This window comes from Pleurodeles waltl, chromosome 12 (genome assembly GCF_031143425.1).
Source record: "Pleurodeles waltl isolate 20211129_DDA chromosome 12, aPleWal1.hap1.20221129, whole genome shotgun sequence".
Taxonomy (NCBI): Eukaryota; Metazoa; Chordata; class Amphibia; order Caudata; family Salamandridae; genus Pleurodeles; species Pleurodeles waltl.
In genome coordinates, this window is record NC_090451.1 from 435,160,774 (window position 1) to 435,185,992 (window position 25,219).

General features: G+C 46.4%; 1 protein-coding gene across 1 annotated transcript in view; it reads right to left on the reverse strand.

Moving 5' to 3' along the window:
- Positions 1–25,219, reverse strand: part of LOC138267772 (cocaine esterase-like) — a 490,938-nt gene that overhangs the window by 246,696 nt on the left and 219,023 nt on the right. The window contains exon 8 of the mRNA XM_069216964.1: positions 8,102–8,206. Within this exon, the coding sequence (XP_069073065.1) occupies positions 8,102–8,206 (105 nt within the window). The remainder of the gene's footprint in view (positions 1–8,101; positions 8,207–25,219) is intronic.

The following is a 25,219-nucleotide window of genomic DNA, read 5'->3' on the forward strand; positions in this document are numbered from 1 at the left end:
GCCCGAAGACCCCCCGTTATTCTAGCTATATTGTATTGTTTGGAGTAGAGGCAATCATTCTTCCCAAATACCTGAACTGTTCAGTGCCCCATCTTTATGGCAATGGGGGTAATGAGGTGACTTCCTTTCCTGCCAGTCCCCCCAAGAGGAATAACAGAGATTTACGTGGGTTAATCCTCAACCCAGTGAGGTCTCCAAAGGTGTCAAGGTATTTCAGAAGTAGGGGCAGTGAGTCCCTTGGGGCTGTAAGACTGAATAATCCATCATCTGCATGAGTGACACTAAATACATCATGTCTCTGACCTGTATACCCCACTCCGTCATTTCCTGTCAGATTTGTATCACCAGAGGTTCTAATGCTATTGCAAATAGCAGGGGGACAGGGGACAACCCTGTTGTGTCTCCCTTCCAACCGTCTATGGGGTCAAGCATAATCAACCAAGGCAGACTCTAGCCTTGGATTCGGTGTATAGCAACCTTAGCCAGGCCCTGAACTGTTGTCTGAATTCCATCGCTTGTTTCACCCCCATTAAGTATCACCAGTCCACAGTGTCAAAAGCCTTAGTTATATCAACTGACACCACCCCCAGTTCCTCCTCTCTCTCCTCCATCTCATGCATTACATGCATCAGTCTCCTTAAATTCATAGTTGTGTTCTGGCCTGCTATGAACCCACACTGATCAGGGTGTATCAGGTGGGTAGTCACTGGCCTCAGATGGAGGGCAAGAACTTTACATAGTACTTTAGTGTCTGTGTTTATCATTGTGAGTGGACGATAGAAGGAAAGGTTTGACTGCCCAGCTCTCGGCTTTAGTATCATGGTAATACATCCCTGTTAGAAATGGGGTCTTTGGTTGGCAGTCAGGTTGCCCCCTGTCCAAGCAAGGACCCTCACTTTAGTCAAGGTAAAAGAGAATCACCCTCAGCTAACCCCCGCTCAGCCCCTTGGTAGCTTGGCATGAGCAGTAGGCTTAACTTCAGAGTGCTAGATATAAAGTATATGTACCAACACACACAGTAACTTAATGAAAATACTACAAAATGACACAACACAGGTTTACATAGAGAATATTTATCTAAACAAAACAAGACCAAAACGACAAAAATCCACAATCCACAAGTCAAGTTATCAATTAAAAGGCAAAAAGAGTCTTCATGTAGTTTTAAATACACATTAACACTGTTAGTGTGAAAATGTACCTTGGGTGTGTCAAAAATAACCCCGGATGGGCGAGTGTGCGTCAAAAAGGGCTTGTGATGCTTCGATTTCACTCACAAGCGAGACTTTGCGTTGTTTCTTCTTTCGTCTGGTCGGGCGTGTCGTTTCTTCTCTCCGCAGGAGAGCGATGCATCGATCCGGTCAGCAGTCTCGGGTCAGGGCAGGCCTTGCATTGTTTTTACACGCCCATAGGTACTTGCGTCAGAAATCCAGCCGCACGATGATCTGAAAACCACGCCGCGCGCGTTGCGATCTCCCCAGCCTCCATCAGCGATGCTGTGCTTTCCAGCCCCGGGCGTCGATCTTCGGGTCGTGTTGCAGGCAAGCAGTGATTTTCAGCCGCGAAGCCGGCGGCACGTCGATTTTTCAGCCGCGGATCGCAGTCACGTCGATCTTTTCTCCGCACGGCATTCTGTGCGTTGATTTCTTCCTCTTAGGCTTCCAGCTTCTCCTTTCAGGGTCCCAGGAACTGGATGGGCATCACTTGGCAGAGTAGGAGTCTCTCTAGAGACTCCAGGTGCTGGCAGAGAGAAGTCTTTGCTGTCCCTGAGACTTCAAAAAACAGGAGGTAAGTTCTAAATCAAGCCCTTGGAGATCTTCAGGCAGGCAACACAAAGCCCAGTCTTTGTCCTCTTACTCTGGCAGAAGCAACAACTGCAGGATAGCTCCACAAAGTACAGTCACAGGCAGGGCAGCTCTTCTTCCTCAGCTCTTCAGCTCTTCACCAGGCAGAGGTTCCTCTTGGTTTCCAGAAGTGTTCTAAAGTCCGTGTTTTTGGGTGCCCTTCTTATACCCATTTTTCTCCTTTGAAGTAGGCTTACTTCAAAGCAAAGTCTCTCTTGAATGTGAAATCCTGCCTTGCCCAGGCCCCAGACACTCACCAGGGGGTTGGAGACTGCATTGTGTGAAGGCAGGCACAGCCCTTTCAGGTGTGAGTGACCACTCCTCCCCTCTCTCCTAGCACAGATGGCTCATCAGGAAATGCAGACTACACCCCAGCTTCTTGTGTCACTGTCTAGTGTGAGGTGCAACCAACCCAACTGTCAAACTGACCCAGACAGGGAATCCACAAATAGGCAGAGTCACAGAAATGGTATAAGCAAGAAAATGCTCAGTTTCTAAAAGTGGCATTTTCAAACATACAATCTTAAAATCACTTTACTAAAAGATGTATTTAAAATTTTGAGCTCAGAGACCCCAAATTCCACATGTCTATCCGCTCCCAAAGGGAATCTACATTTTAATCATATTTAAAGGTAGCCCCCATGTTAACATATGAGAGGGACAGGCCTTGCAACAGTGAAAAACGAACTTAGCAAAATTTCACTGTCAGGACATATAAAACACATTACTATATGCCCTACCTTAACCATACACTGCACCCTGCCCCTGGATCTACCTAGGGCCTACCTTAGGGGTGTCCTACATGTAAGAAAAGGGAAGGTTTAGGCCTGGCAAGTGGGTACACTTGCCAAGTCGAATTTACAGTTAAAACTGCACACACAGACACTGCAGTGGCAGATCTGAGACATGATTACAGGGCTACTAATGTGGGTGGCACAACTAGTGATGCAGGCCCACTAGTAGCATTTGATTTACAGTCCCTGGGCACCTCTAGTGCACTGTACTAGGAACCTACTTAGTAAATCAAATATGCAAATCATGGACAGACTAATCAACCATACAATTTACACAGAGAGCATATGCACTTTAGCACTGGTTAGCAGTGGTAAAGTGCTCAGAGAACAAAAACCAACAACAATAGGTCAGAAAAATAGGAGGCAGGAGGCAAAAAGATTGGGGATGACCCTGCAAAAGGGCAAAAGTCTAACAATCCCTCTCTCATAGTAGGAAGGTAGTACTTCCCTCTCCTTCACCTCACGATATACCTACAGGAGGTGCTGTGCTAAGTCTAATGTGTAAACCTGATAAAATTCAGCTGCAAAGCCATTGCTACCCGGAGATTTGCTCCCAGGGACGCATGCCAATACCTGTCTAGCGTGAGATCAGCGACTAACTCTTGTACTGTAATTCCTCCTCCTGCTGGAGCAGTAAACTCACCAGGTGAGCTGAAACCAGTTCCCCATCCAGGATACATGAGCTGGTGTACACCAACTCAAGATGGTCCCTGAGTGCATTCATGATATCATATTGTGTATATACATCAGTCCCCGCTGGGGTCTTGAGGTGTAATATAGGGGATTGTGGTTTTTCGCTTCTAAGTATCCATGCTAGGAGGCACCATGAGCTGTCTCCCTCTCTATGTAACAGTCGGTGGTAAGACTCTAGGGTGAAGTGTTCAGGTCTGTCTCGCACAGATGCTACCTGATGTCACAGAGTAGCCTCCTCACACAAGTCGTGTTCAGTTCTAGGCTGAGATTTTTGCATTTCCGCCAGAGCCTCCTCCTTGGTGAGGAGCTCTGATTCGAGAGTTCTGCACACACTGCATGCAAGGCCCACATATCCACCTCTGAAAAATGCCTTCATCGCCTCCCACTCTGTGGCACAGCTCTGTAAGGAAGTCCAATTACCCTCAAAGTATTCCTTCAAACCTCCGGAAGTGTTTTCCGACTTACACTATCCTGGAATACCTCTGTTCGGAATCGCCATGTACAGGGCGATCAGTGACTGCAACCCCATTCAAGTGTGCACACGGCCGGGCATGCTTCATAAATAGCGTGATAAGTGAGTCACCTCCGAAACCCTCGGGGGCCCGTGTTTAGTCATTAGGATTCGATCTAGCACACTAAATGTGCCATATGTTGGAGAGTAACAATTGTATTCTCGCTCAGTTGGGTGGGTCTCCCTCCATATGTCACAAAGCCACAAATGTGTCAGAGCCGCCGCTTCAACTGTGTTGTCATTTTTAGTTTGGTATTCTGGGGTGCAATATGGCGATCTAACTAGCAATCATCTATAAAGATGTATCACTTTTTAATCCAACTGCAAACAAGCTTTGGCCACCAAAAAAGTTTGGAAACTTCAAAAGTTTGTAAATGTTAGTTTGCCTTCCCCAGCCTGGTTTGGGCAACCATATCTGACAGAATGAAGGTCTGGGGTCCAATGGGGTAGATTTGGATAGTTACCTGGCCACCAGAGAGTTTTCAAGTTCAGTTCCAAAATTTAGAACACAACTTCAATAGACTATAATGGAGTGATTCTGATGCTGGGGATAGAGGATGAAAAGATGCTCTGAGTGCTGGGCAGTTGATAGGGGTGTTTTTGGTATGATGCCTTCGTCCATGGGTGATGTAGGGCAACTTTGGCCAAAGAAGTTGGGGTCCCACAAAGTCCTCTTGAAGACAGTAGGATAGCTGCTGTTGAGCTACTGATCTCCAGACACAGCGGTTGGAGCAAAATGCTTTGGTAGAGGCTAGGGTCCCTCTTGGGAGATCAGTCTGGAGTCTGATGACTCATGGGTCCGCCTGACTCAGATGCAACTGGGGGCCATACAGTCACTAGCCAATAGACTACCAGGCCCTCTTTCTTCGGGTGTTGACTTTACAATCCTAGAGTGCACTATCCTGCCCACTTACAATATGTTGGCACCCTTCCTTGGCTGTTAGAAGCTTTGTAGCCCACCATAGAGGTATGGCTATCTGTGGATTACACAGGAAACCCAGTTTGGGCACTGGTTTCCCCATCTCTGTGCATGTCACCAGCCCATCTACCACAACAAAGGGCAGGCTCTCAGGAGTGTGAATGCCATTTGCCCAGCAAAGGCAGCTTTCTCTTTGAAGCTTGTCTTTTGGGTTAACACCCTGAGTGGCTTTCTGTTCAGGGGGTGTAAGACCTTGCCCTTCAGCAGGCTGCTATTGTTCCTAAGCCTGGGAGTCATTCACACGTCTCCCCAGGCGGGCAGAAGGCTGTCTTTTGGCCAGTGCCTGTGTGAGGCTACTGGACCAGCTAAGTCACAGAGTGGCAACTTTCAACCAATTTCATTACTTTAATAGTGACATTAAATTCAACCTGAGCAGCAGGTCAGGTTCAATGCCACAATTAATTTGATACCTTACAATACCCAGTTAGGTAGACCCAGTCAGAAGTTAGCAACACTGGTAATCCTGTCGTAGCCAATGGGGCTACTAGGTTTTCCACAAAAAAACAGCAATTTAGTGGTGTTGCTGCTAAGACATACATATAAAATATATGTCCTACTTAATAATATACAGCTCCCTGTCATAAGGCTCTATAGGCCTGCCTTAGGGAAAACTTACATATGTTGTTACATATGTTGTTAAGGGAAGTGGTGGCTTTGCCATTAGTTTAAGTAGCAGTCAAACTAGCAGTTTCCCACAATATCTTACTGAAACGACTGTGGGAATGTGGTATTGGAAATTATATTAGGGTTTTTGCCCTCTTCAGACTAGAAAGACATAATCCAAGTGTTGGTAATTTTTCACTTGGACCTTGCAATGTTATCTATTTAGGTCTCTTGCAACAAGCGTTAACTGACTAATGAGAACCCAAAACTCAGCTGCATGGTTGTTATTAAATATCCACAGACAGGCTTCAGTCAGGACTGGCCTGCGGGACCTGCATTGATTGCCGACTGAGAAGCAGATCCAATTCAAAGCATTATGCTATTGTCTTAAGGCATTGTTGAATTTGTCCATGCTATCTGCAGTCTTTGAACAAACCATACATCCCTGTGAGGAACTTGAGGTCCTATTGGCCCAGGTTAGTGCAGGTCACTAAGTTCTACAAAACCAAAATAGGGGGCATCTCCTTTAGATTTCTTGCTCAAAATATTTGGAATAGTTTTCTAGTACATCTTCGTCAAACATCCTTTGAAACCTCTTTTAGGAAATAGTTAAAAACCTAGCTTTTTAAGTTTAATTTAGCTGTATTTTTATTATGGAGCTCTTCTCAATACATTGCAGAATTTTAGCACTTTGACACTTCAGTAGAAGTAGTCATGTGCTTGATAAATCATATTGTTATTATTATTATTACCTCTGGAATGACTTCACTCCCTGACAAATGTGTAACATACCAACCTCCTAGGTCCTCCTCTCAAATGGCCTATGGCATTGTTTGTGCTCTGGTACTAGTTTCCACATCCTGATTAAGAAGTAGTATTGACAGGCCAGATGCTGGGGAGCAAATGCTAATTAGCCCACTAGAGGTTCAGGGAAACAAAGTCTGACCTTTTTAAAAGCCAATTTCCTAAATATTTTTTTAAAAATCTGACCCCATCACTGGATAGAATTTTTAAAAACATTAATAATAGTGGTTAAGGTATTCTGGCAGCATGTCCCAAACCAAAGTTAGCAGAGTTATTATTATTTTTTTTAACTTTTTTTTCTGCCTGGGCCCTTCGATAGAAAATAGCTTTTGGGAACTAGTACATTTGGGTACCTGTCAACACTGAGCACCACTTTTAAATACTAGACACCCTACCTTGTGGGAAAGAAGGTCTACTTATGGGTGATCCATTTAAAAGCAGGACTCTTATGTCAAAAAGGGTTATTTTGACAGGTTTCCCTGCATGTCTAAAAGCAGCAGCAGTTAGGCTTCCCAGGTAGGTCTGATGTCATAGTTTTGTGGTCAGCCTAGTGTATGATACAACATGTGCTGCAGTGCACAGTTGACATTTATTTCTATGTAATTGTTTTTTCCAACCCCATATAACACGGCCACATTGGAAAATGAATTAGGCCTCTTAGAAGTTAACCAATTTTACCATGTTTTATGTTTTATACACTGTTGACTGGACTATGGCCAGCATTTGAATCAGCACTATGAATCGGCGACAATTAAGGGCAACTGTGCAAAAAGAGGCCCTCTTTCACAAAAACTAAATCTGATATCTGGTTCTCCATTTCATCCATGTTCTCCAATCCACCACCACTTTAAGGAGGTGGATCGGAGAACATGGATTTAGGTGGCAAACCAGGTATCAGATCTAGTTATCATGATTGTCTTGGTGGTTGCCTTGTTTTGTATCTGGGATATGCAAGTCAGCATCAGTTAATTTGCTAGGGAGTGGATGCTTCCTGAAGAGGGACAAGAGAGTTGGGTGGAAATTAAAAACTGATGAATGGCACCAATTGTATGGTGCCAAAACTTGGAAAGGTCATCACAAAGACTGAAAAAGAGGTATAGTTGTAGATGATTGAGCAATTTTTGCTCAACACACAAAAGCTTTTTAATATAAAAGTCAGACATATTGATTTTGAAAATGCTTGTTTGAGACATTACAGAAGTGGACCAACCTTTAGCATATGAGTCCAACTCCATACCAAAAGTGGTAGCCTGCTCACAACTGCTATGCTACATCCTCTCACCGTGAGACAACACTCAATTGGCATCACTTCAGGGCCCTGGAGGAGCTGCAGAGCAGTGTTGGGTGCAATATAATAAATACAAAAATACTCTTTTCTGGAAAGGGTTGCACAAGAGTAGCCCACTTCTGCAATGGTATAGGCATATTTAAACATAATCTTCCTAAGATGGATTTCAATGGTTAGCAAGTATTTCCTTCAGGGTCACCATCATGTTTGTCATCAGATTGTTGTGTACACTGATCTGTTAGCTGTCCTGGTTTAACCTGAGAAAACACCTAACCCACTGGCAGAGAACTTCATCTCCCTTGCCCTTGAACTGAAGGTTTCAACTAACAATTCTCAAATATATTGAGTAAGAAGACCACGCGCAGCAGAGCAGTAAGCACAGGTTAACAATGAGAACAACGAAACGGTGAGGCATAGCTTTTGAGTGATAGTCAACAGAGTTAACTTTCAACTACTCAATCAACTTTAATTGAGCCGCTACCTTTTCACATACTCTGCAGGCATAAGATCTTTTGAATTAAAGTTACATTCACTTCCTGTATTAAGAACTGATTAATGCAGTGTTAAGTCTTAATGTTCACTTACCAGTTCATTGGTAGCCTTCAAAATCTCCTCTTCTGTTCTCTTTCTCAGACACTCAATCATGGCCACTGAACTTCTTGTTTCACAGTTGGACAAGTTAGCAATCGTCTAGAAGGGAAACCTAGTTTCATAAACATTTGCTAATTGGTTTCAACAAAAGAAAACCTGCATATTAATAATTGAATATCAAGATACATTTCAGTAAAGCACATGGCATATCTACATGGAGAAAGCCAGTTTCATAAACATATGCTGATTGTTTTCAACAAAAGAAAACTTGCAAATTATTGGTTTAATATCAAAATACATTTCAGTAAGCCACATGAAATATCCTTGCTAACAACTGAATTTGTTCCAGGGTGGTCACAAATAAAGGTGCATACAATGGGGAACATACCAAACCGATCGCTAGGCCTTACTTTCGAATACTATGTCAAAACCATCCTCAGGCTTAAATTTAGATAATCTATATGACATTTTAAGGATCCCAAACCAGCGCCCATGACAATCAGCACTAGCAGTTGCCCCGACTTATTAACAGGAAATACATCAGTTGATATTGTCAACATATTTGGTTAGGGTTGGAGATCAAACAAGTGATCAAACGCAGGATGCCAAACCGCTAAAGACGTTTCCCCTAAATATTCTAAAAGGCAACTTTTAATATTATCTCTTAGTGATATTTTTATGTCAAATTTAAAAGAAGCATTCAGTCCAAGTATCTCTTATACACCCTAACAGTGTTCAGTTAGCTTCCTCCCTGGAGGTTGGAATGACCAAAGTGCTCCCCGTGAACCCATTCCACGGAGTGGTTCAGTTTGGCATTAACTATGTCCTGCAGCAGTGTCATTCTCACAGGACTCAGTGCCAATCCCAGTTTCATTTCAAAGAAGCAGATCTGGGTAGGCTTAAAAAATGTTGCACTATGATGCAAATGTGTGTTCATGCTATTAGGCAGCCTGTTTGAGCGCCAGCTCAGAGGATGTCAGCAGCAGTGGTCTGCGCTGTGTTTCCCTTTTGCACAACTCTTTAAAAAAATCTGCCTCAAGGCATGGCCCCATCCAGCGGAGCCCACTTTCACACCTGTTTCCAAGCGTGACACAACTCACACAAAAAAGACTGTCCTTGCATTTGGACCCCAGTACGGAGGTGGCTTTACAGAGGTGGTGGGAGGGAGTCAGCCAAGGGTGCAGATATCAATAATGCAGCAGGTACAGTGACACCCAGGCTCAGGTGTCTGAATTTCCTACCTCACCCCACTTATAGCATTTTTTAAACTACTAAATCGGGGATGGGAGCCCATTTTCCTTGCTTGCATCACCACCCTTGGAATACATGCTCGGCCACTTGCATCAGCTGCCAATTTGCCTGCCCAGTGGAAGGAGCAAACTGGCACACACAGTGTGCGTGACAGAGCTCATAGATGCTAGTGCCCCTCTGAACTGAATGCCTGCAGTTCAGCAGGCGCAACAAGGAAATACCATAGGAGGACTGGCAACAGTGCCAGCATGTACTGCCAGTGCTGCCTTGAGGGAGCCGCCAGTGTAGGTTGTGGCCGAGGAGAGGCCATGGGAGCAGCGCCTCTGCTTCATGTTTTTTTTATTTTTAATATTCCTATGCATCTTAGTGCAACCAATATTACTGGGTAGACTGTAGAGAAAGTGCATCAACAAAGGCATTAAATGTCTGGATGTTTGAAATCATTCAAATCTAATTTTGATCCCGGTTACCTACAGTTTTCTTGTGCTACTTTTGGAGGTATTTTCCTTCAGGGAGAAGCTGGAGCTAGCAACTTTATTTTATTTCAGCAACAAGGTTTGAGGCCATATCAGGTATGGAAACTTTTTTAATGGTTGCTATTTGTGGATTTTATCGTAGAATAAACCTGTTTATCAGTAATAAAGCAGTAGGAGCAGCTTTGTGGAACAACTTTTAGATCTGATCTGCCAAATGCTCATCTGAACAGAAACACGTTTTTGTTACCTACTTTCTGAGCAGTGCCTTTCCGGGAACAGCTAAATTCAGAATTATTTCCAACAAAGTTCACAGGCTACATTTTCTGTCAGCACAGAACAATGTGAGCAGCAGTGGCATGCTTTGCTTTTAACTCCACAAATCTGACTCCTAACACTTGCGACTATTTCTAATGGTTGCTATCTAAGCACTTAGAAATTATCCAAAGAGGAGACTTAACTTGAGCCTTTAAAATTGCCTCATAAATAACATTAAACGTCAGATGCTAAACTGTCAAATAGAAGTGGAAATGATTAATAGCACTACGCATTGAACAAAATCAGCGGTGAGAGTCTCAAACACACAACTGTTTACAAACTTCTCAACGATTACTTTGTCCTGCACTTGCAGTTCTGGCTTAGTGTCCCTATTGCCTGGTCCTCATGGTTCTCACTTTATTGTTCAAACTGAGACCCTCCCCTGGCAACTTCCGCAGTCAGCTCCAATTACATGTACTCAGGGGAGGTTTCTCCATTAGGGGTCTGGGGTTGCGCCCTTCTGAGATTCCTACATGTTTACTGCAAGAAATATTGAAAAGATTGATTTATTTCGAGATACGATCGATTGCATGCCTAAACAAATCTTGGTTGCATGTCCCAGGCTGCCTGCTCCATCTCACTCTGAAGGGAAACATCCTTTTTTACGACTTTTTTCCCCCGAAAGTCGTGGTTAACGAAAGCGCAACAACGCTTTTTTTAACCACGACTCCGGTTTTTTGTGCCTTAACTACGTATGTTCTGAACAACGAACATGCGTGGTTAAGGTACAAAGAAGGGAGTTGGCGAAGGTAAGTTGTGGGTTTAGGTTTTGGGGAGGGGGTGGGGGGTCAGGGGTCAGGGGGTTTTAGGTTTTGGGGTGGGGTTGGGGCGTTTTTGGTTTTGGGGAGTGGGTGGGGGGTCAGGGGGTTTTGGGTTTTAGGGTGGGGTTGGGGGTGGTGCGTTTTTGGTTTTGGGGAGTGGGTGTGGGGTCAGGGGGTTTTAAGTGTTAGGGTGGGGTTGGGGGGGTGGGCGTTTTTTGTTTTGGGGAGTGGGTGGGGGGTCAGGGGGTTTTAGGTTTTAGGGTGGGGTTGGGGGGTGGGGTGTTTTTGGGAGTGGGTGGGGGGTCAGGGGGTTTTAGGTTTTAGGGTGGGGTTGGGGCGTTTTTGGTTTTGGGGAGTGGGTGGGGGGTCAGGGGGTTTTAGGTTTTGGGGTGGGGTTGGGGGTGGGGCGTTTTTGGTTTTGGGGAGTGGGTGGGGGGTCAGGGGGTTATAGGTTTTGGGGTGGGGTTGGGGGGGTGGGGCGTTTTTGGTTTTGGGGAGTGGGTGGGGGGTCATGGGGTTTTAGGTTTTGGGATGGGGTTGGGGGTGGGGCGTTTTTGGTTTTGGGGAGTGGGTGGGGGGTCAGGGGGTTTTAGGTTTTGGGGTGGGGTTGGGGGGGTGGGGTGAGGTATGTAGGGTGAATGGTGCCTATTGCTAATGATTTTATCAGGAATGCCTTTACAACAAAATATCGTTGTTAAGGCATTCGTGGTAAAATCATTAGTAGTAGCAACAAGGTCGGTGTTCCGACCTCGTTGTTAAGGCAGTAGTTGTTTTTGAAGTCTTTATTTTGTCGTACAATCCACTCTGAAGGATGAGACGGAAGCTAGGCAGTCAATCAACTTCCTGCAATGTGACGCACAACACAGAGATTACCTTTCTAAAGCCCTTCATTGTCGTAGACTATGGAGGTATCCAGTGTAGGCCAGTGATGCTGTTAGTGTCACAGCTTCGTGCATTGGAGACAGAGCCCCTGCATGAGGCAAGGCGTCTGTCATTCAGAGGCAGAGATCCCAGGCTTTCGCATTTTCACATGGTAGGACAGGATGCTAGCATCTTACTTGAGATTCGGCACCTTGTCCCAAGTTAATTATTAGAGTTATAATGCTAAACTTGTATATTGTGCTGAGACCTCTTGTTGGACCTGGCTTTTTGACAGGGACATCCCCAAACTTTTTGCCTCCTTCCTCCTATTTTTTCTGACCTGCTGTTGTTGGCTTTTGACCTCTGAGCACTTTACCACTGCTAACCAGTGCTAAAGTGCATATGCTCTCTGTGTAAATTGTACTATTGATTGGTTTATCCATGATTGACTATTTAATCTACCTGTAAGTCCCTATTAGAGTGCACTACATGTGCCTAGGGCCTGTAGATTAAATGCTACTAGTGGGCCTGCAGCACTGGTTGTGCCACCCACCTCAGTAGCCCCTTAACCTTGTCTCAGGCCTGCCATTGCAAGGCCTGTGTGTGCAGTTTCACTGCCACTTCGACTTGGCATTTAAAAGTACTTGCCAAGCCTAGAACTCCCCTTTTTCTACATATAAGTCATCCCTAATGTGTGCCCTAGGTAACCCCTAGAGCAGGGTGCTGTGTAGGTAAAAGGCAGGACATGTACCTGTGTAGTTATATGTCCTGGTAGTGTAAAACTCCTAAATTCGTTTTTACACTACTGTGAGGCCTGCTCCCTTCATAGGCTAACATTGGGGCTGCCCTCATACACTGTTGAAGTGGCAGCTGCTGATCTGAAAGGAGCAGGAAGGTCATATTTGGTATGGCCAGAATGGTAATATAAAATCCTGCTGACTGGTGAAGTCGGATTTAATATTACTATTCTAGAAATGCCACTTTTAGAAAGTAAGCATTTCTTTGCACTAAAAACTTGTTGTGCCCTTCAATCCACGTCTGGCTAGGTTTAGTTGACAGCTCCTTGTGCATTCACTCAGACACACCCCAAACACAGGGTACTCAGCCTCACTTGCATACATCTGCATTTTGAATGGGTCTTCCTGGGCTGGGAGGGTGGAGGGCCTGCCCTCACACAAAGGACTGCCACACCCCCTACTGGGACTCTGGCAGACAGGATTGAACTGAAAGGGAACTTGGTGCATTTCTTAGAGACTCTTTGAAGTCACCCCCACTTCAAAGGCACAACTTAGTATAAAACAGGGCCTCTGCCCTACCTCATCAGACACTTGCTGGAGAAGAAACCTGAACCAGAAACTACATCCTGCCAAGAAGAACTGCCTGGCTGCTCAAAGGACTCACCTGTCTGCTTTTCTACAAAGGACTGCTGCCTTGCTGTTGGCCTGCTGCCTTGCTGAACTGTCTGGCTGCTCAAAGGACTCACCTGTCTGCTTTTCTACAAAGGACTGCTGCCTTGCTGTTGGCCTGCTGCCTTGCTGAACTCTTGTCTGGCTGTAAAAGTGCTCTCCAAGGGCTTGGATAGAGCTTGCCTCCTGTTCCTTGAAGTCTCAGGACCAAAAAGACTTCTGCCTTTCACGTGGACGCTCCGTGCGCCGAAAATTTCGACGCACAGCTTGTTTCGCGGCGAGAAAAACGCCGCACACCGACGCTGATCAACGCGACGCCCTCGGGACGATCGAGACTTCGACGCACAACCTCGCAAGGACAAAGCCGCCCGACTTCCAAGGAGAAATCGACGCGACGCCTACCGTGAGTGCGAAACTTTGACGCACGGCCTCGCAAGGACAACGCCGCCCGACTTCCAAGGAGAAATCGACGCGACGCCTGCCGTGAGACCAAAATTTCGACGCACGGCCTCGCAAGGAAAACGACGCCCGACTTCCAAGGAGAAATCGACGCGACGCCTACCGTGAGATCGAAACTTCGACGCGCAGCCCCGCAGAACGACGCGCAGCCGGAAAATAAGCAGGAGAACCCACGCACAGACCCGGGACATCTGGTAATCCCCGCGATCCACAAAAAGAGACTGTCTGCGCGCCGGAAAACGACGCCCGACTTCCCCGCGTGGAAAAGAACGACGCAAGTCTGTGTGTGCTGAGCGGAAAACGACGCACACACCCCTTTTTCCACGCATCTCTTCTCCTGTGGCCCTCTGAGGAGATTTCCCACCAGAAACCAGGTACTCTGTGCTTGAAAGACACTTTATTGCTTTTTAAAGACCTAAAGACTCTTAATATCACTTTTCAGTGATATCTTTACAAATTCGTATTGCAACTTTGATCGTTTTGACCTACAATTACCCAGATAAATATTCTATATTTTTCTAAACACTGTGTGGTGTATTTTTGTGGTGTTATACTATGGTGTTGTATGATTTATTGCACAAATGCTTTACACCTTGCCTTCTAAGTTAAGCCTGACTGCTCGTGCCAAGCTACCGGAGGGTGAGCACAGGCTGATTTTGGATTGTGTGTGACTTACCCTGACTAGAGTGAGGGTTCTTGCTTGGACAGAGGGCAATCTACCTGCCAACCAAAAACCCCATTTCTAACATTGGTGATCAGCGGTGAGGATAGGACTTGTGTTTGTGCAGTGACATACAGTAGCTAAGTATTTCACTACCTACCCACAGTTGAAGGTCAACTTGATTTTTTATCTCTTTTTTGACTTTTTGGTCTCTGATGTCCTCCTGGATATACTATTGATATTTTGGACTTTGGATTTTGGTTTTTGCTGGTAAGATCCTATCAGAATGGGATCGCTTACCTACTTATTCTTTTTGCCTACTGACCACCTCACTAAGGCTGACCTAAGGAAGCTTTGCAGAGAATGTGGCCTTCCTGTAGCAAAGAGATCTACTAAAGCAGAGATGCTACGTGCCTACATAGTCTGGGAGGAAGACAGATGGGCAGAGAGAGAGGCAGCAAGAAACCAAATGACTAAGTACCCCTCAGAGGAGGAGGAGGACGACTCAGATGAGGAAAGAGACCCAGTGAAAAAAGAATGGCTCATGGCTCAAGCACGGTGGATGGAAGAGCTAGATGAGTTTATTGAAAGGGCTGAGGCAGCAAGTCTCTTAGCCCTGGAAGAAGAAAAGATTGCAGCTCAAGAGCTGAGCTGTAAAGAGCTGAAACTGGAGGCCGGAAGGGCTGAGTCCAGTTCAGATGGTGGCAGCAAAAATCTTGCATCTAGTACTGCTGAAGAAGGGCGCAAGCCCAGAGATGTGGTACCCAACTTGAAGAAGAGAGTTGACACACCCCAGGCGGTTCAAGGGTATGAGGTAGTTCCCGTTATGCACAGGGTCCCTGAGAAGGATTGGGGAACTGGCACAGGGAGTCATATTCCTACTGGGGGGAGGGACACTTTACTGACTCTAGCAGAGAGTGACAGAGAAAAGGGTTCCCCCCTGGTGGATGTCCTGGATATAGAGTGTAGAGACATCCCAGAAGAGTTTGGGTTGAGTGTCAGGGACAGACAGATACTGTCTCACCAGTCTCAGGAGGGTGAAGTAGAGTGCTTTTCCAAGGTTGAGTTACTAGGTGGTTGGGTGAAGGGTACTGTGGTTAATACATGTGAAGGGCAGAGTGATGTAATTGCTGGAGAGCATATGTCTGGTCCTTATTTTCCAGAGCTACGCCAACACCAGGTGGAGTGTGAGTTCTCTGACCCCAGGGAACTTACAGTGGAGGCAGACTTTTGGGTGAGTACCAGAGAGTCTGAAGAGGCATTTGGGGGTGCTCCTGAAGGGAGTGGTCTAGGTGGTTCCCGACCAAGTGAGGTGGGAAAGGATTGTAGTGTCCCAGGTAGGTCTCAGAGCCTAACCTGTACCGTAGGGCCACCTTTTGAGGGAAGCCCCGCAGTGGCAGAAGAACTTGGGGGGATGACTGTAGACAGCATCCCAACAGTTCTGGTGTCTGGCAGTACCACTCCTAGTGAGGGGGTGCAGAAGTCCAGACATAGGGTTGAGAGGGGGTGGCAGACCCCAGTGGAGGATCTTGAAAGTCAGGGGTCAGCTCTGAGAGCAGAGCCCCCCAGGAATGACCCAGGTGAGACCGTTTCTGGTTTGGGGGAAACCCAGACTCTGCCGGATGGGCAGAGGTCGGGAGACCTGCGCCAACCAGACTCTTGTGTGGCCCTTGGGGACGGCGTGTCCCTTGTGGGGGGTGAGAGTGCCCCCCAGGAAGTCCTGGCATGCCAGGCAAGGATTCAACCTCAGGGTGGTGACTCTGGGTTGGATAACCGGGTTCAGAGGTTAAACTTTGACCTGGTGGGGGGTAGATGTGCCCCCCAGAAAGTCCTGGAATGCCAGGCAATGGCTCAACCTCAGGGTGGTGACTCTGGGTTGGCTTACCAGGTGAAGAGGTCAAACTCTGACCTGGTGGGGGGTAGGTGTGCCCCCCAGAAAGTCCTGGCGTGCCAGGCAGTTGTCCAACCTCAGGGTGTCGACTCTGGGTTGGATGGCCAGGTTCAGAGGTTAAACTCTGACCTGGTGGGAGGTAGGTGTGCCTCCCAGAAAGTCCTGGGGTGCCAGGCAATTGCCCAACCTCAGGGTGGTGACTCTGGGTTGGCTAACCCGGTTCAGAGGTCAAACTCTGACCTGGTGGGGGGTAGGTGTGCCCCCCAGAAAGTCCTGGTATACCAGGCAATGGTTCAACCTCAGGATGGTGACCCTAGGTTGGAGAACCAGGTTCAGAGGTTAAACTCTGACCTGGTGGAGGGTCAGTGTGCCCTCCAGGAAGTCCTGGCGTGCCAGGCGATTGTTCTACTTCAGGGTGGTGACTCTGAGTTGAATGGTCAGGTGCAGAGGTTAAACTCTGACCTGGTGGAGGGTCAGTGTGCCCTCCAGGAAGTCCTGGTGTGCCAGGCAACTGTTCAACCTCAGGGTGGTGACTCTGAGTTGAATGGTCAGGTGCAGAGGTTAAACTCTGACCTGGTGGAGGGTCAGTGCGCCCTCCAGGAAGTCCTGGTGTGCCAGGCAATTGTTCAACTTCAGGGTGGTGACTCTGAGTTGAATGGTCAGGTGCAGAGGTTAAACTCTGACCTGGTGGAGGGTCAGTGTGCCCTCCCGGAAGTCCTGGCGTGCCAGGCAATTGTTCAACTTCAGGGTGGTGACTCTGAGTTGAATGGGCAGGTGCAGAGGTTAAACTCTGACCTGGTGGGGGGTAGGTGTGCCTCCCAGGAAGTCCTGGTTTGCCAGGCGGTGATCCAGTCTGAGGGTACAGACCCTGGGCTGGAAGACCAGGTTCAGGGTGTCCCCCCGGACCTGGAGGGAGGGGCTACTGATAACAGTGCCCCTACCATGTTGTCTTCTGAGGAGGCCACTCCTAGTTGGAGGGTGCTGGACCCCAGAAGGGAGGGCAGGGGGAGGGAAGCCTCACCCCGGGCCCTAGTCCAACCTGAAGGTACAGACCCCAGGTTGGAGGGCCAGTGGCAGGTTAACAGCCCTGCACTGGTGGAGGAATGGTACAGGGCGACTTCTGTAAGCCCCCTGGCCATGTTGGACTCTGGGGGTACCGCTCCAGGAGGGAGGGTACAAAGCCCCAGAGGGGAGGACCAGGTTCAGGCTGTCATCCCTGACCTGGTGGAAGGGAGAGTGGTTAAAGGGTGCCCAGCACCTAGGGCTACCGCCCCCCACTCTCCACAGCCACAGTGGTTGGAGAGCTTTGAGAGGCCTGGGGCCTGGCTCTCATCCCTGGCAGCTGTCAGTAATCACTGTGGCTTGCTGTCCGGGTGGACAGAGTTATCCCTGGGGAGGGGACAAGTGTCACACCCCAGGGGTAGAGTGGGCAACACCACTATGTTGGTCATGGGGGTACTACCCTGCTCCTGGGATACATCTGTGAGCAAAGTAAGGTTAGGTGCTGCACAGATGGGATCCGCAGGAAAGGAGAAAGGTTCCCCATGGATGGGCTTAGTGGGCCCTGAGAGTATGGACAGAGGGATCCAATTGGAGTCAGGAAGGCGAAGAACTGGAGCATGCCCCTGCTGTTGTGGGCCTGGGTCCTTGTTCTGTCGCCTCAAACAGGGAAGTACATCAGGATAGTGATTGTTCTCCCCTGGCTTTAGGCTGGTGGGGGGTCATGTTGGACCTGGCTTTTTGACAGGGACATCCCCAAACTTTTTGCCTCCTTCCTCCTATTTTTTCTGACCTGCTGTTGTTGGCTTTTGACCTCTGAGCACTTTACCACTGCTAACCAGTGCTAAAGTGCATATGCTCTCTGTGTAAATTGTACTATTGATTGGTTTATCCATGATTGACTATTTAATCTACCTGTAAGTCCCTATTAGAGTGCACTACATGTGCCTAGGGCCTGTAGATTAAATGCTACTAGTGGGCCTGCAGCACTGGTTGTGCCACCCACCTCAGTAGCCCCTTAACCTTGTCTCAGGCCTGCCATTGCAAGGCCTGTGTGTGCAGTTTCACTGCCACTTCGACTTGGCATTTAAAAGTACTTGCCAAGCCTAGAACTCCCCTTTTTCTACATATAAGTCATCCCTAATGTGTGCCCTAGGTAACCCCTAGAGCAGGGTGCTGTGTAGGTAAAAGGCAGGACATGTACCTGTGTAGTTATATGTCCTGGTAGTGTAAAACTCCTAAATTCGTTTTTACACTACTGTGAGGCCTGCTCCCTTCATAGGCTAACATTGGGGCTGCCCTCATACACTGTTGAAGTGGCAGCTGCTGATCTGAAAGGAGCAGGAAGGTCATATTTGGTATGGCCAGAATGGTAATATAAAATCCTGCTGACTGGTGAAGTCGGATTTAATATTACTATTCTAGAAATGCCACTTTTAGAAAGTAAGCATTTCTTTGCACTAAAAACTTGTTGTGCCCTTCAATCCACGTCTGGCTAGGTTTAGTTGACAGCTCCTTGTGCATTCACTCAGACACACCCCAAACACAGGGTACTCAGCCTCACTTGCATACATCTGCATTTTGAATGGGTCTTCCTGGGCTGGGAGGGTGGAGGGCCTGCCCTCACACAAAGGACTGCCACACCCCCTACTGGGACTCTGGCAGACAGGATTGAACTGAAAGGGAACTTGGTGCATTTCTTAGAGACTCTTTGAAGTCACCCCCACTTCAAAGGCACAACTTAGTATAAAACAGGGCCTCTGCCCTACCTCATCAGACACTTGCTGGAGAAGAAACCTGAACCAGAAACTACATCCTGCCAAGAAGAACTGCCTGGCTGCTCAAAGGACTCACCTGTCTGCTTTTCTACAAAGGACTGCTGCCTTGCTGTTGGCCTGCTGCCTTGCTGAACTGCCTGGCTGCTCAAAGGACTCACCTGTCTGCTTTTCTACAAAGGACTGCTGCCTTGCTGTTGGCCTGCTGCCTTGCTGAACTCTTGTCTGGCTGTAAAAGTGCTCTCCAAGGGCTTGGATAGAGCTTGCCTCCTGTTCCTTGAAGTCTCAGGACCAAAAAGACTTCTGCCTTTCACGTGGACGCTCCGTGCGCCGAAAATTTCGACGCACAGCTTGTTTCGCGGCGAGAAAAACGCCGCACACCGACGCTGATCAACGCGACGCCCTCGGGACGATCGAGACTTCGACGCACAACCTCGCAAGGACAAAGCCGCCCGACTTCCAAGGAGAAATCGACGCGACGCCTACCGTGAGTGCGAAACTTTGACGCACGGCCTCGCAAGGACAACGCCGCCCGACTTCCAAGGAGAAATCGACGCGACGCCTGCCGTGAGACCAAAATTTCGACGCACGGCCTCGCAAGGAAAACGACGCCCGACTTCCAAGGAGAAATCGACGCGACGCCTACCGTGAGATCGAAACTTCGACGCGCAGCCCCGCAGAACGACGCGCAGCCGGAAAATAAGCAGGAGAACCCACGCACAGACCCGGGACATCTGGTAATCCCCGCGATCCACAAAAAGAGACTGTCTGCGCGCCGGAAAACGACGCCCGACTTCCCCGCGTGGAAAAGAACGACGCAAGTCTGTGTGTGCTGAGCGGAAAACGACGCACACACCCCTTTTTCCACGCATCTCTTCTCCTGTGGCCCTCTGAGGAGATTTCCCACCAGAAACCAGGTACTCTGTGCTTGAAAGACACTTTATTGCTTTTTAAAGACCTAAAGACTCTTAATATCACTTTTCAGTGATATCTTTACAAATTCGTATTGCAACTTTGATCGTTTTGACCTACAATTACCCAGATAAATATTCTATATTTTTCTAAACACTGTGTGGTGTATTTTTGTGGTGTTATACTATGGTGTTGTATGATTTATTGCACAAATGCTTTACACCTTGCCTTCTAAGTTAAGCCTGACTGCTCGTGCCAAGCTACCGGAGGGTGAGCACAGGCTGATTTTGGATTGTGTGTGACTTACCCTGACTAGAGTGAGGGTTCTTGCTTGGACAGAGGGCAATCTACCTGCCAACCAAAAACCCCATTTCTAACACCTCTGGTCATGCTGACCTCCCCACTGTAACACCCCAGCCTGTGGCTATAGGTCTCTGTCCCCTTTAGAAGTGGTGCTGCCTTATTTGTTCCCCTGTGAAATTGATTCAAAAGAGGAGGAGGACTTTTTTCCCTTGCAAAATTGATCAAAATAGCCAAGATGAGCGCAGGGGGAGAATTATGTGCTTATAGTGTCATGATTTGTGAAATAACAGAACAATGTGAAAAACATTATATGCTAGGAATATGCATGCCTAGAATATGGTGTGCATACTTGCTGCTTATTAAGGTCCTTTTCTATTTGAAATAATTGGCACAACAATGGTTCTAGAATGTATTATCTCCACTCTGGACATGTTTGGATTTTAAATAGAGTTACATGCTGTATCATGCTTGATGTTTGCAGTTGGGGGATCTGGCTCTGTCATATAGCTTTAAAACTGGCCCTGTTTTCATGCCGTTAACATTACTGCCAAAAATAGATTGATTTACAAACAATCACAATAAAAAACATTAAGGTAGTGTATGTCAGTGATTTAGTTCCTCATTTAATTTTATGCGTTTTTATTAATCTTGCATTTAACAAGTGTGTTAGCTATTTCATCATGTTGTGTTTCAGTATTTTGATTTGTGAATACTATTACTGTTTTATAGTGCTTACTCAGCTTTGTGCCAGGAGTTTGAGGGGCTGCAATTAAGAGCTCCAGCTCTAAGGCTGAAGGAAAAGCAAAGTGTCATGGGGTTGGCCTTTCTGCAGAGAACACAGAGCAATGGCCATGTATTCCAATTGCAAATGAAAATCTGTGTGAATGTGTGTGAAGGGAGTACACAGATGTCAAATAAGGCAAACTAAAAGAAAAGAAAGTTCTTACTTGTGAGTGTGTGTAGTGTAGGTTTGGAGTGGTGAAGTGAGGGAGTTGCGAAGAAAACATTTGGTGGTGAGTGAAAAGAGGGTGCTGAAGAGGAAAGAGATGAGGTTGAAGAGGCACAGATGAATGAGATTCATCGAAAAAAAGGGCAACATAACCAACATAAAGCGCATGTAACTGAAGGCCAATTCTCCTTCCACAGGTCTCAACGAAATTTAGTTCACAATTTCAGAATTAAAACATTGCCATTGTTAGTTATTGTTGTTACTCAGTTATTTTAAAGCGCTAACAACCATTGACAAATCCTATAGTACTAGCAGGTTTCAGGTGTATGTCTGTTGTGGTAAATATCTGGATGCAATAACATCTAAGAGAGAAACCAAAATACAGGTCAGGTGGCATACTGTGGGTACCACAGAATTTTAGTTACATGTTCACTTTTAGAGAGCCTCCACTTTTTTCATCCCACTTAAAGACCTGCCTGCCATATTTCTGCATGACGGATTGCAGCCAGCAGCTGGTTGGAGCATTTTCTTCCAAAGTTGATGCCACATGCAGTGCAAGACTCTGGGCAAGCACACACTTCAAGGGGCCTGAAGTTCTTGTGCAGTACATTTTGCACACTACTGTAAGTGTTGAACACGTTACTGCAATAGGATTTGGGGCAGTTTTTAATGTGTTTAATATTTCAAGTCTACATGTTCCCAATGATTTATTTACCCTTGCTTTCCCAGTAAATTCAATTGCTTTACAATGCAGCATTTGCAAATCTTTTTTCATTGTTTTCTCGGGAGGAGGACCTCGTCCCTTATCCCCACATTTGTCAATTAAGCTTGTTCGCTTCACTTGCTACATAAAAGTCATATCAACGTCGTTTACTCCCAACCACTTTCAAATGTCACCAGCTGCCACTGCAATTACTCTAATTTCGCGGTGACAATAACGATGCATGCTTTATAAATTGAGAACGTGATAAACTGACATTTTTGGGTAATCTTGGCACTGTTGTTAGGACATACTGGGTAAATTTTTGATGTTTCATGTTTAAAACATATATTGTAGTATATTCGTGTTGATTTAATTGAGAGACTGAGAAATGTTTATTTTTTTTGAAATTTTTGAAGTCTCTATCCTATTTGTTCATGACGTTTGATGCCTAGTTTACACCTTTTGATGGCTCAGTTCGTGCCTTGGTTCCCAAAGAGAACCCTTATACCCAGTGCGAGTCTTCCTTAGGATATCTATGCGACCTCCAGAAAATTGTGTCTCCTCCACCTTTGCTTGAACCTACACTGCTCTTGCGCCTGACCAAACTCACTCCTTGACTGAGTGGCTCCTGTCACTGCTCTCTCCAGACTGACCTTGCACTGCTTCCTCCATTTCAACCTGGGCTTCTCCCTTCGAAAACACTGCACTGCACACCTGGACAATGCGCAGCTCCTTCCCATCTGGACTGACCTCTCCTGGACTCTTTCTCTCTCACCCAAGACAGTGCCAGTTGTTTTGACTCTTGTATAGCGAAACTGTATTTGCCAAGCTTTACCAATATACAGCCAGGTATGGGTACTGCAGGGGCAGCGCTAGGGCCCACATCCTTGTGAGCAGAAAGGAAGCACAGACAACTGCTATCCCTTTGTGACCTCTGCTGAGTATTGCTTAAGCTTCAAAGCGTTTTTCTGTATACAAAAGCCAAAACAATCAGGTAAAGAACTGCTACTGCTTGTTAAATAAAACGGGCAGTCTCGAGACATAGAAGTTTAAACAGGATAAGGGCCAGCACATGCCCTTGCTTGACACCGCTCATTCTATAATTCATTATTAATACTTTATTAAAAGTCTCCGTTCACTTCTATATCTAAGTTTAACCCTCATATCAGTAGACATTTTTTAGGTCTAGCTGGCATACTTTGAATAACTTTTCTCTCCGAAATCCCCCATTCGACATATCGAAAAATATTGGAAAGTCAACAAATGCAGAAAACCTCGGAGCAGTTGTCTTCTCCTTTCCTTCTCAGTTAGCTGCTTTCATGGTGGCCCAGCACTGAGGATGAAGTGAGGGGAAGGAACTGAAAGGGGCTCAATGCTCCTGGGAAGGTAGGAAATGAACAAAGGAATGGCATTTGGGTACCACTCATGAAAAAGGAGAAAAAATGTCTTTCAAAAAACCAGAGGGCTGTTGTTATTAAAAAAAAATCTAACAAAAGGAAAATCACTTTTCTACAATAAAAGCATTCACAAGATTGATTTTATCGGGCCGATGAATGCCATTCCTAGATAAAAACTTGAGGAAACTGATTTGAAGGAAAGCAGGGAATAGAACTAGTTTAATCATTAAATAATTTAAGTTTTATTTCGATTACACCCAAAACCTCCGAACAATCAGGTTATCATATTGTCAAACATTCCTACCTAACCCCTTTGTAAATAATGCAGAATCTGACATTCTGAAGACTATGGTGTAGCGGATGTACGATATTTGGTTCAGGCAGGGTAATTATGCAATAGCTGGAGGTATACTACAAGTCCCCTTTTTAGGGCTGTCAATTGCATTTTTAGCTGTATGTTAGATATTATGAAAATAATATATAATAATCCATAGACAAAGAGGTAATGGGGCACCCCCTCCTCAGACATAGTTTTTGTTGGTATCAACTCACATTACAACCATTCGGTGCTGTAACTATCGCCCATGATGTATGAAGTCTAGCCTGTGAGGCTACCAAAGCAGTACTTCCGTTGAAACGCTCGGATGGTAAAGCACCCATGCGAGGTCCCTTTGATATCCGTATGTGCATTAGTTCAGCGTGGCAGAGCTGGCAGCAGCTAAGGCAGAACGTCTGTGTTACCCGGAAGCAGTGCACACTCTGAATGGATGCTTGTAACGCCCCCCGAGGTTCTCCCTCACCAAAGGAAAATATATTTGCTGCTTGTAGCTTGGTTGTGCTTATACATGCATCCTCAACCCTGGTTGCTTTTACTGACTGAAAATCGACTGTGCTAGATTGGCACCCCACTGCATACTTTCATGAGACCTAGGTGCTTCATTTCCTTCTACAATATAAACATGACCTGTTGCAAGACATTAGAGTGCTGCATGCTGTTGCTGCGTTTTCTCTCCCAGATTTGCACTTCACAGTTGTGATTTCCATTGCCTGACAATAACAAATGCTAATAGATAAGGCTTGGCTGCCCACAGTAGCTTCCCCTTAGTTTGGGCTCATTTCTGCATTCTTCCCCTCCCTCCACGCCAGGGTTTTGGCGTGACATGAGGGATGGAGTCACACTGACTGCTGAGTTTGGGAGGCGAAGTGGATACTTTCTGTTTCTACTGACCAGGGAGACCCACTGCCAGCTTCAAGTACATGCCTGAACTCTCTACAGCAAACGTGAGCATCAGGTGTCCATAGTCCCCCAATTGTGACACAGTGCTTAGAGTTCAAAGCAAGCTCTGAAAGTGCCCGAAAAGGGATCTTTTATAGCATTGTTAGTGGTGCTCCCGGTGCTCTGTGATTGTTGAGAAACGACCCCGTGTGTTCATTGGGAGCCCAGTGTTCCTTTTAAAAGGAAAATGTCCCCATTGTATCAGATTAATTTTAATGCAACAATTGTGAACAATTGTAAAACAAAGCGCATCTTTCACTATAATGTGAAAGCATCATCATTACAACAAATGTATTTAAATATGCTGGACCAAGATGGCTGTGACATTTAGGATCAGTTGTTGTGTTAGGTTTTGCAAGTTACTAGGACAACCACTGGGGTCTCAGTAACAGTGGCTCCACATGGCTCCTTGACCAGCTGCAATGCCCTTTCTGCAGCAGAAGTAGCAGTGAAGGGATCCTGCAGCCAGCATGTGTGCTACTGACCATACTCCGGTGCCTGACTAGACATTGGCTATGGGTTAGTGCAAATGCATCCGTTTCAGGGGCGGAGTGCATTACATTGTAAAGTGTGGGGTTTTTAGTTGACCTTGTTACAACAATAAAGGAGGAAACACGATGCATTGTTCTCAAGTGGAACATTTCATCTCAGACCAGCAGTGAAACAGCAGAATACCATCAAAAAATGCAACTGGTGCGCAGTAAAAGGGGCAGTGTA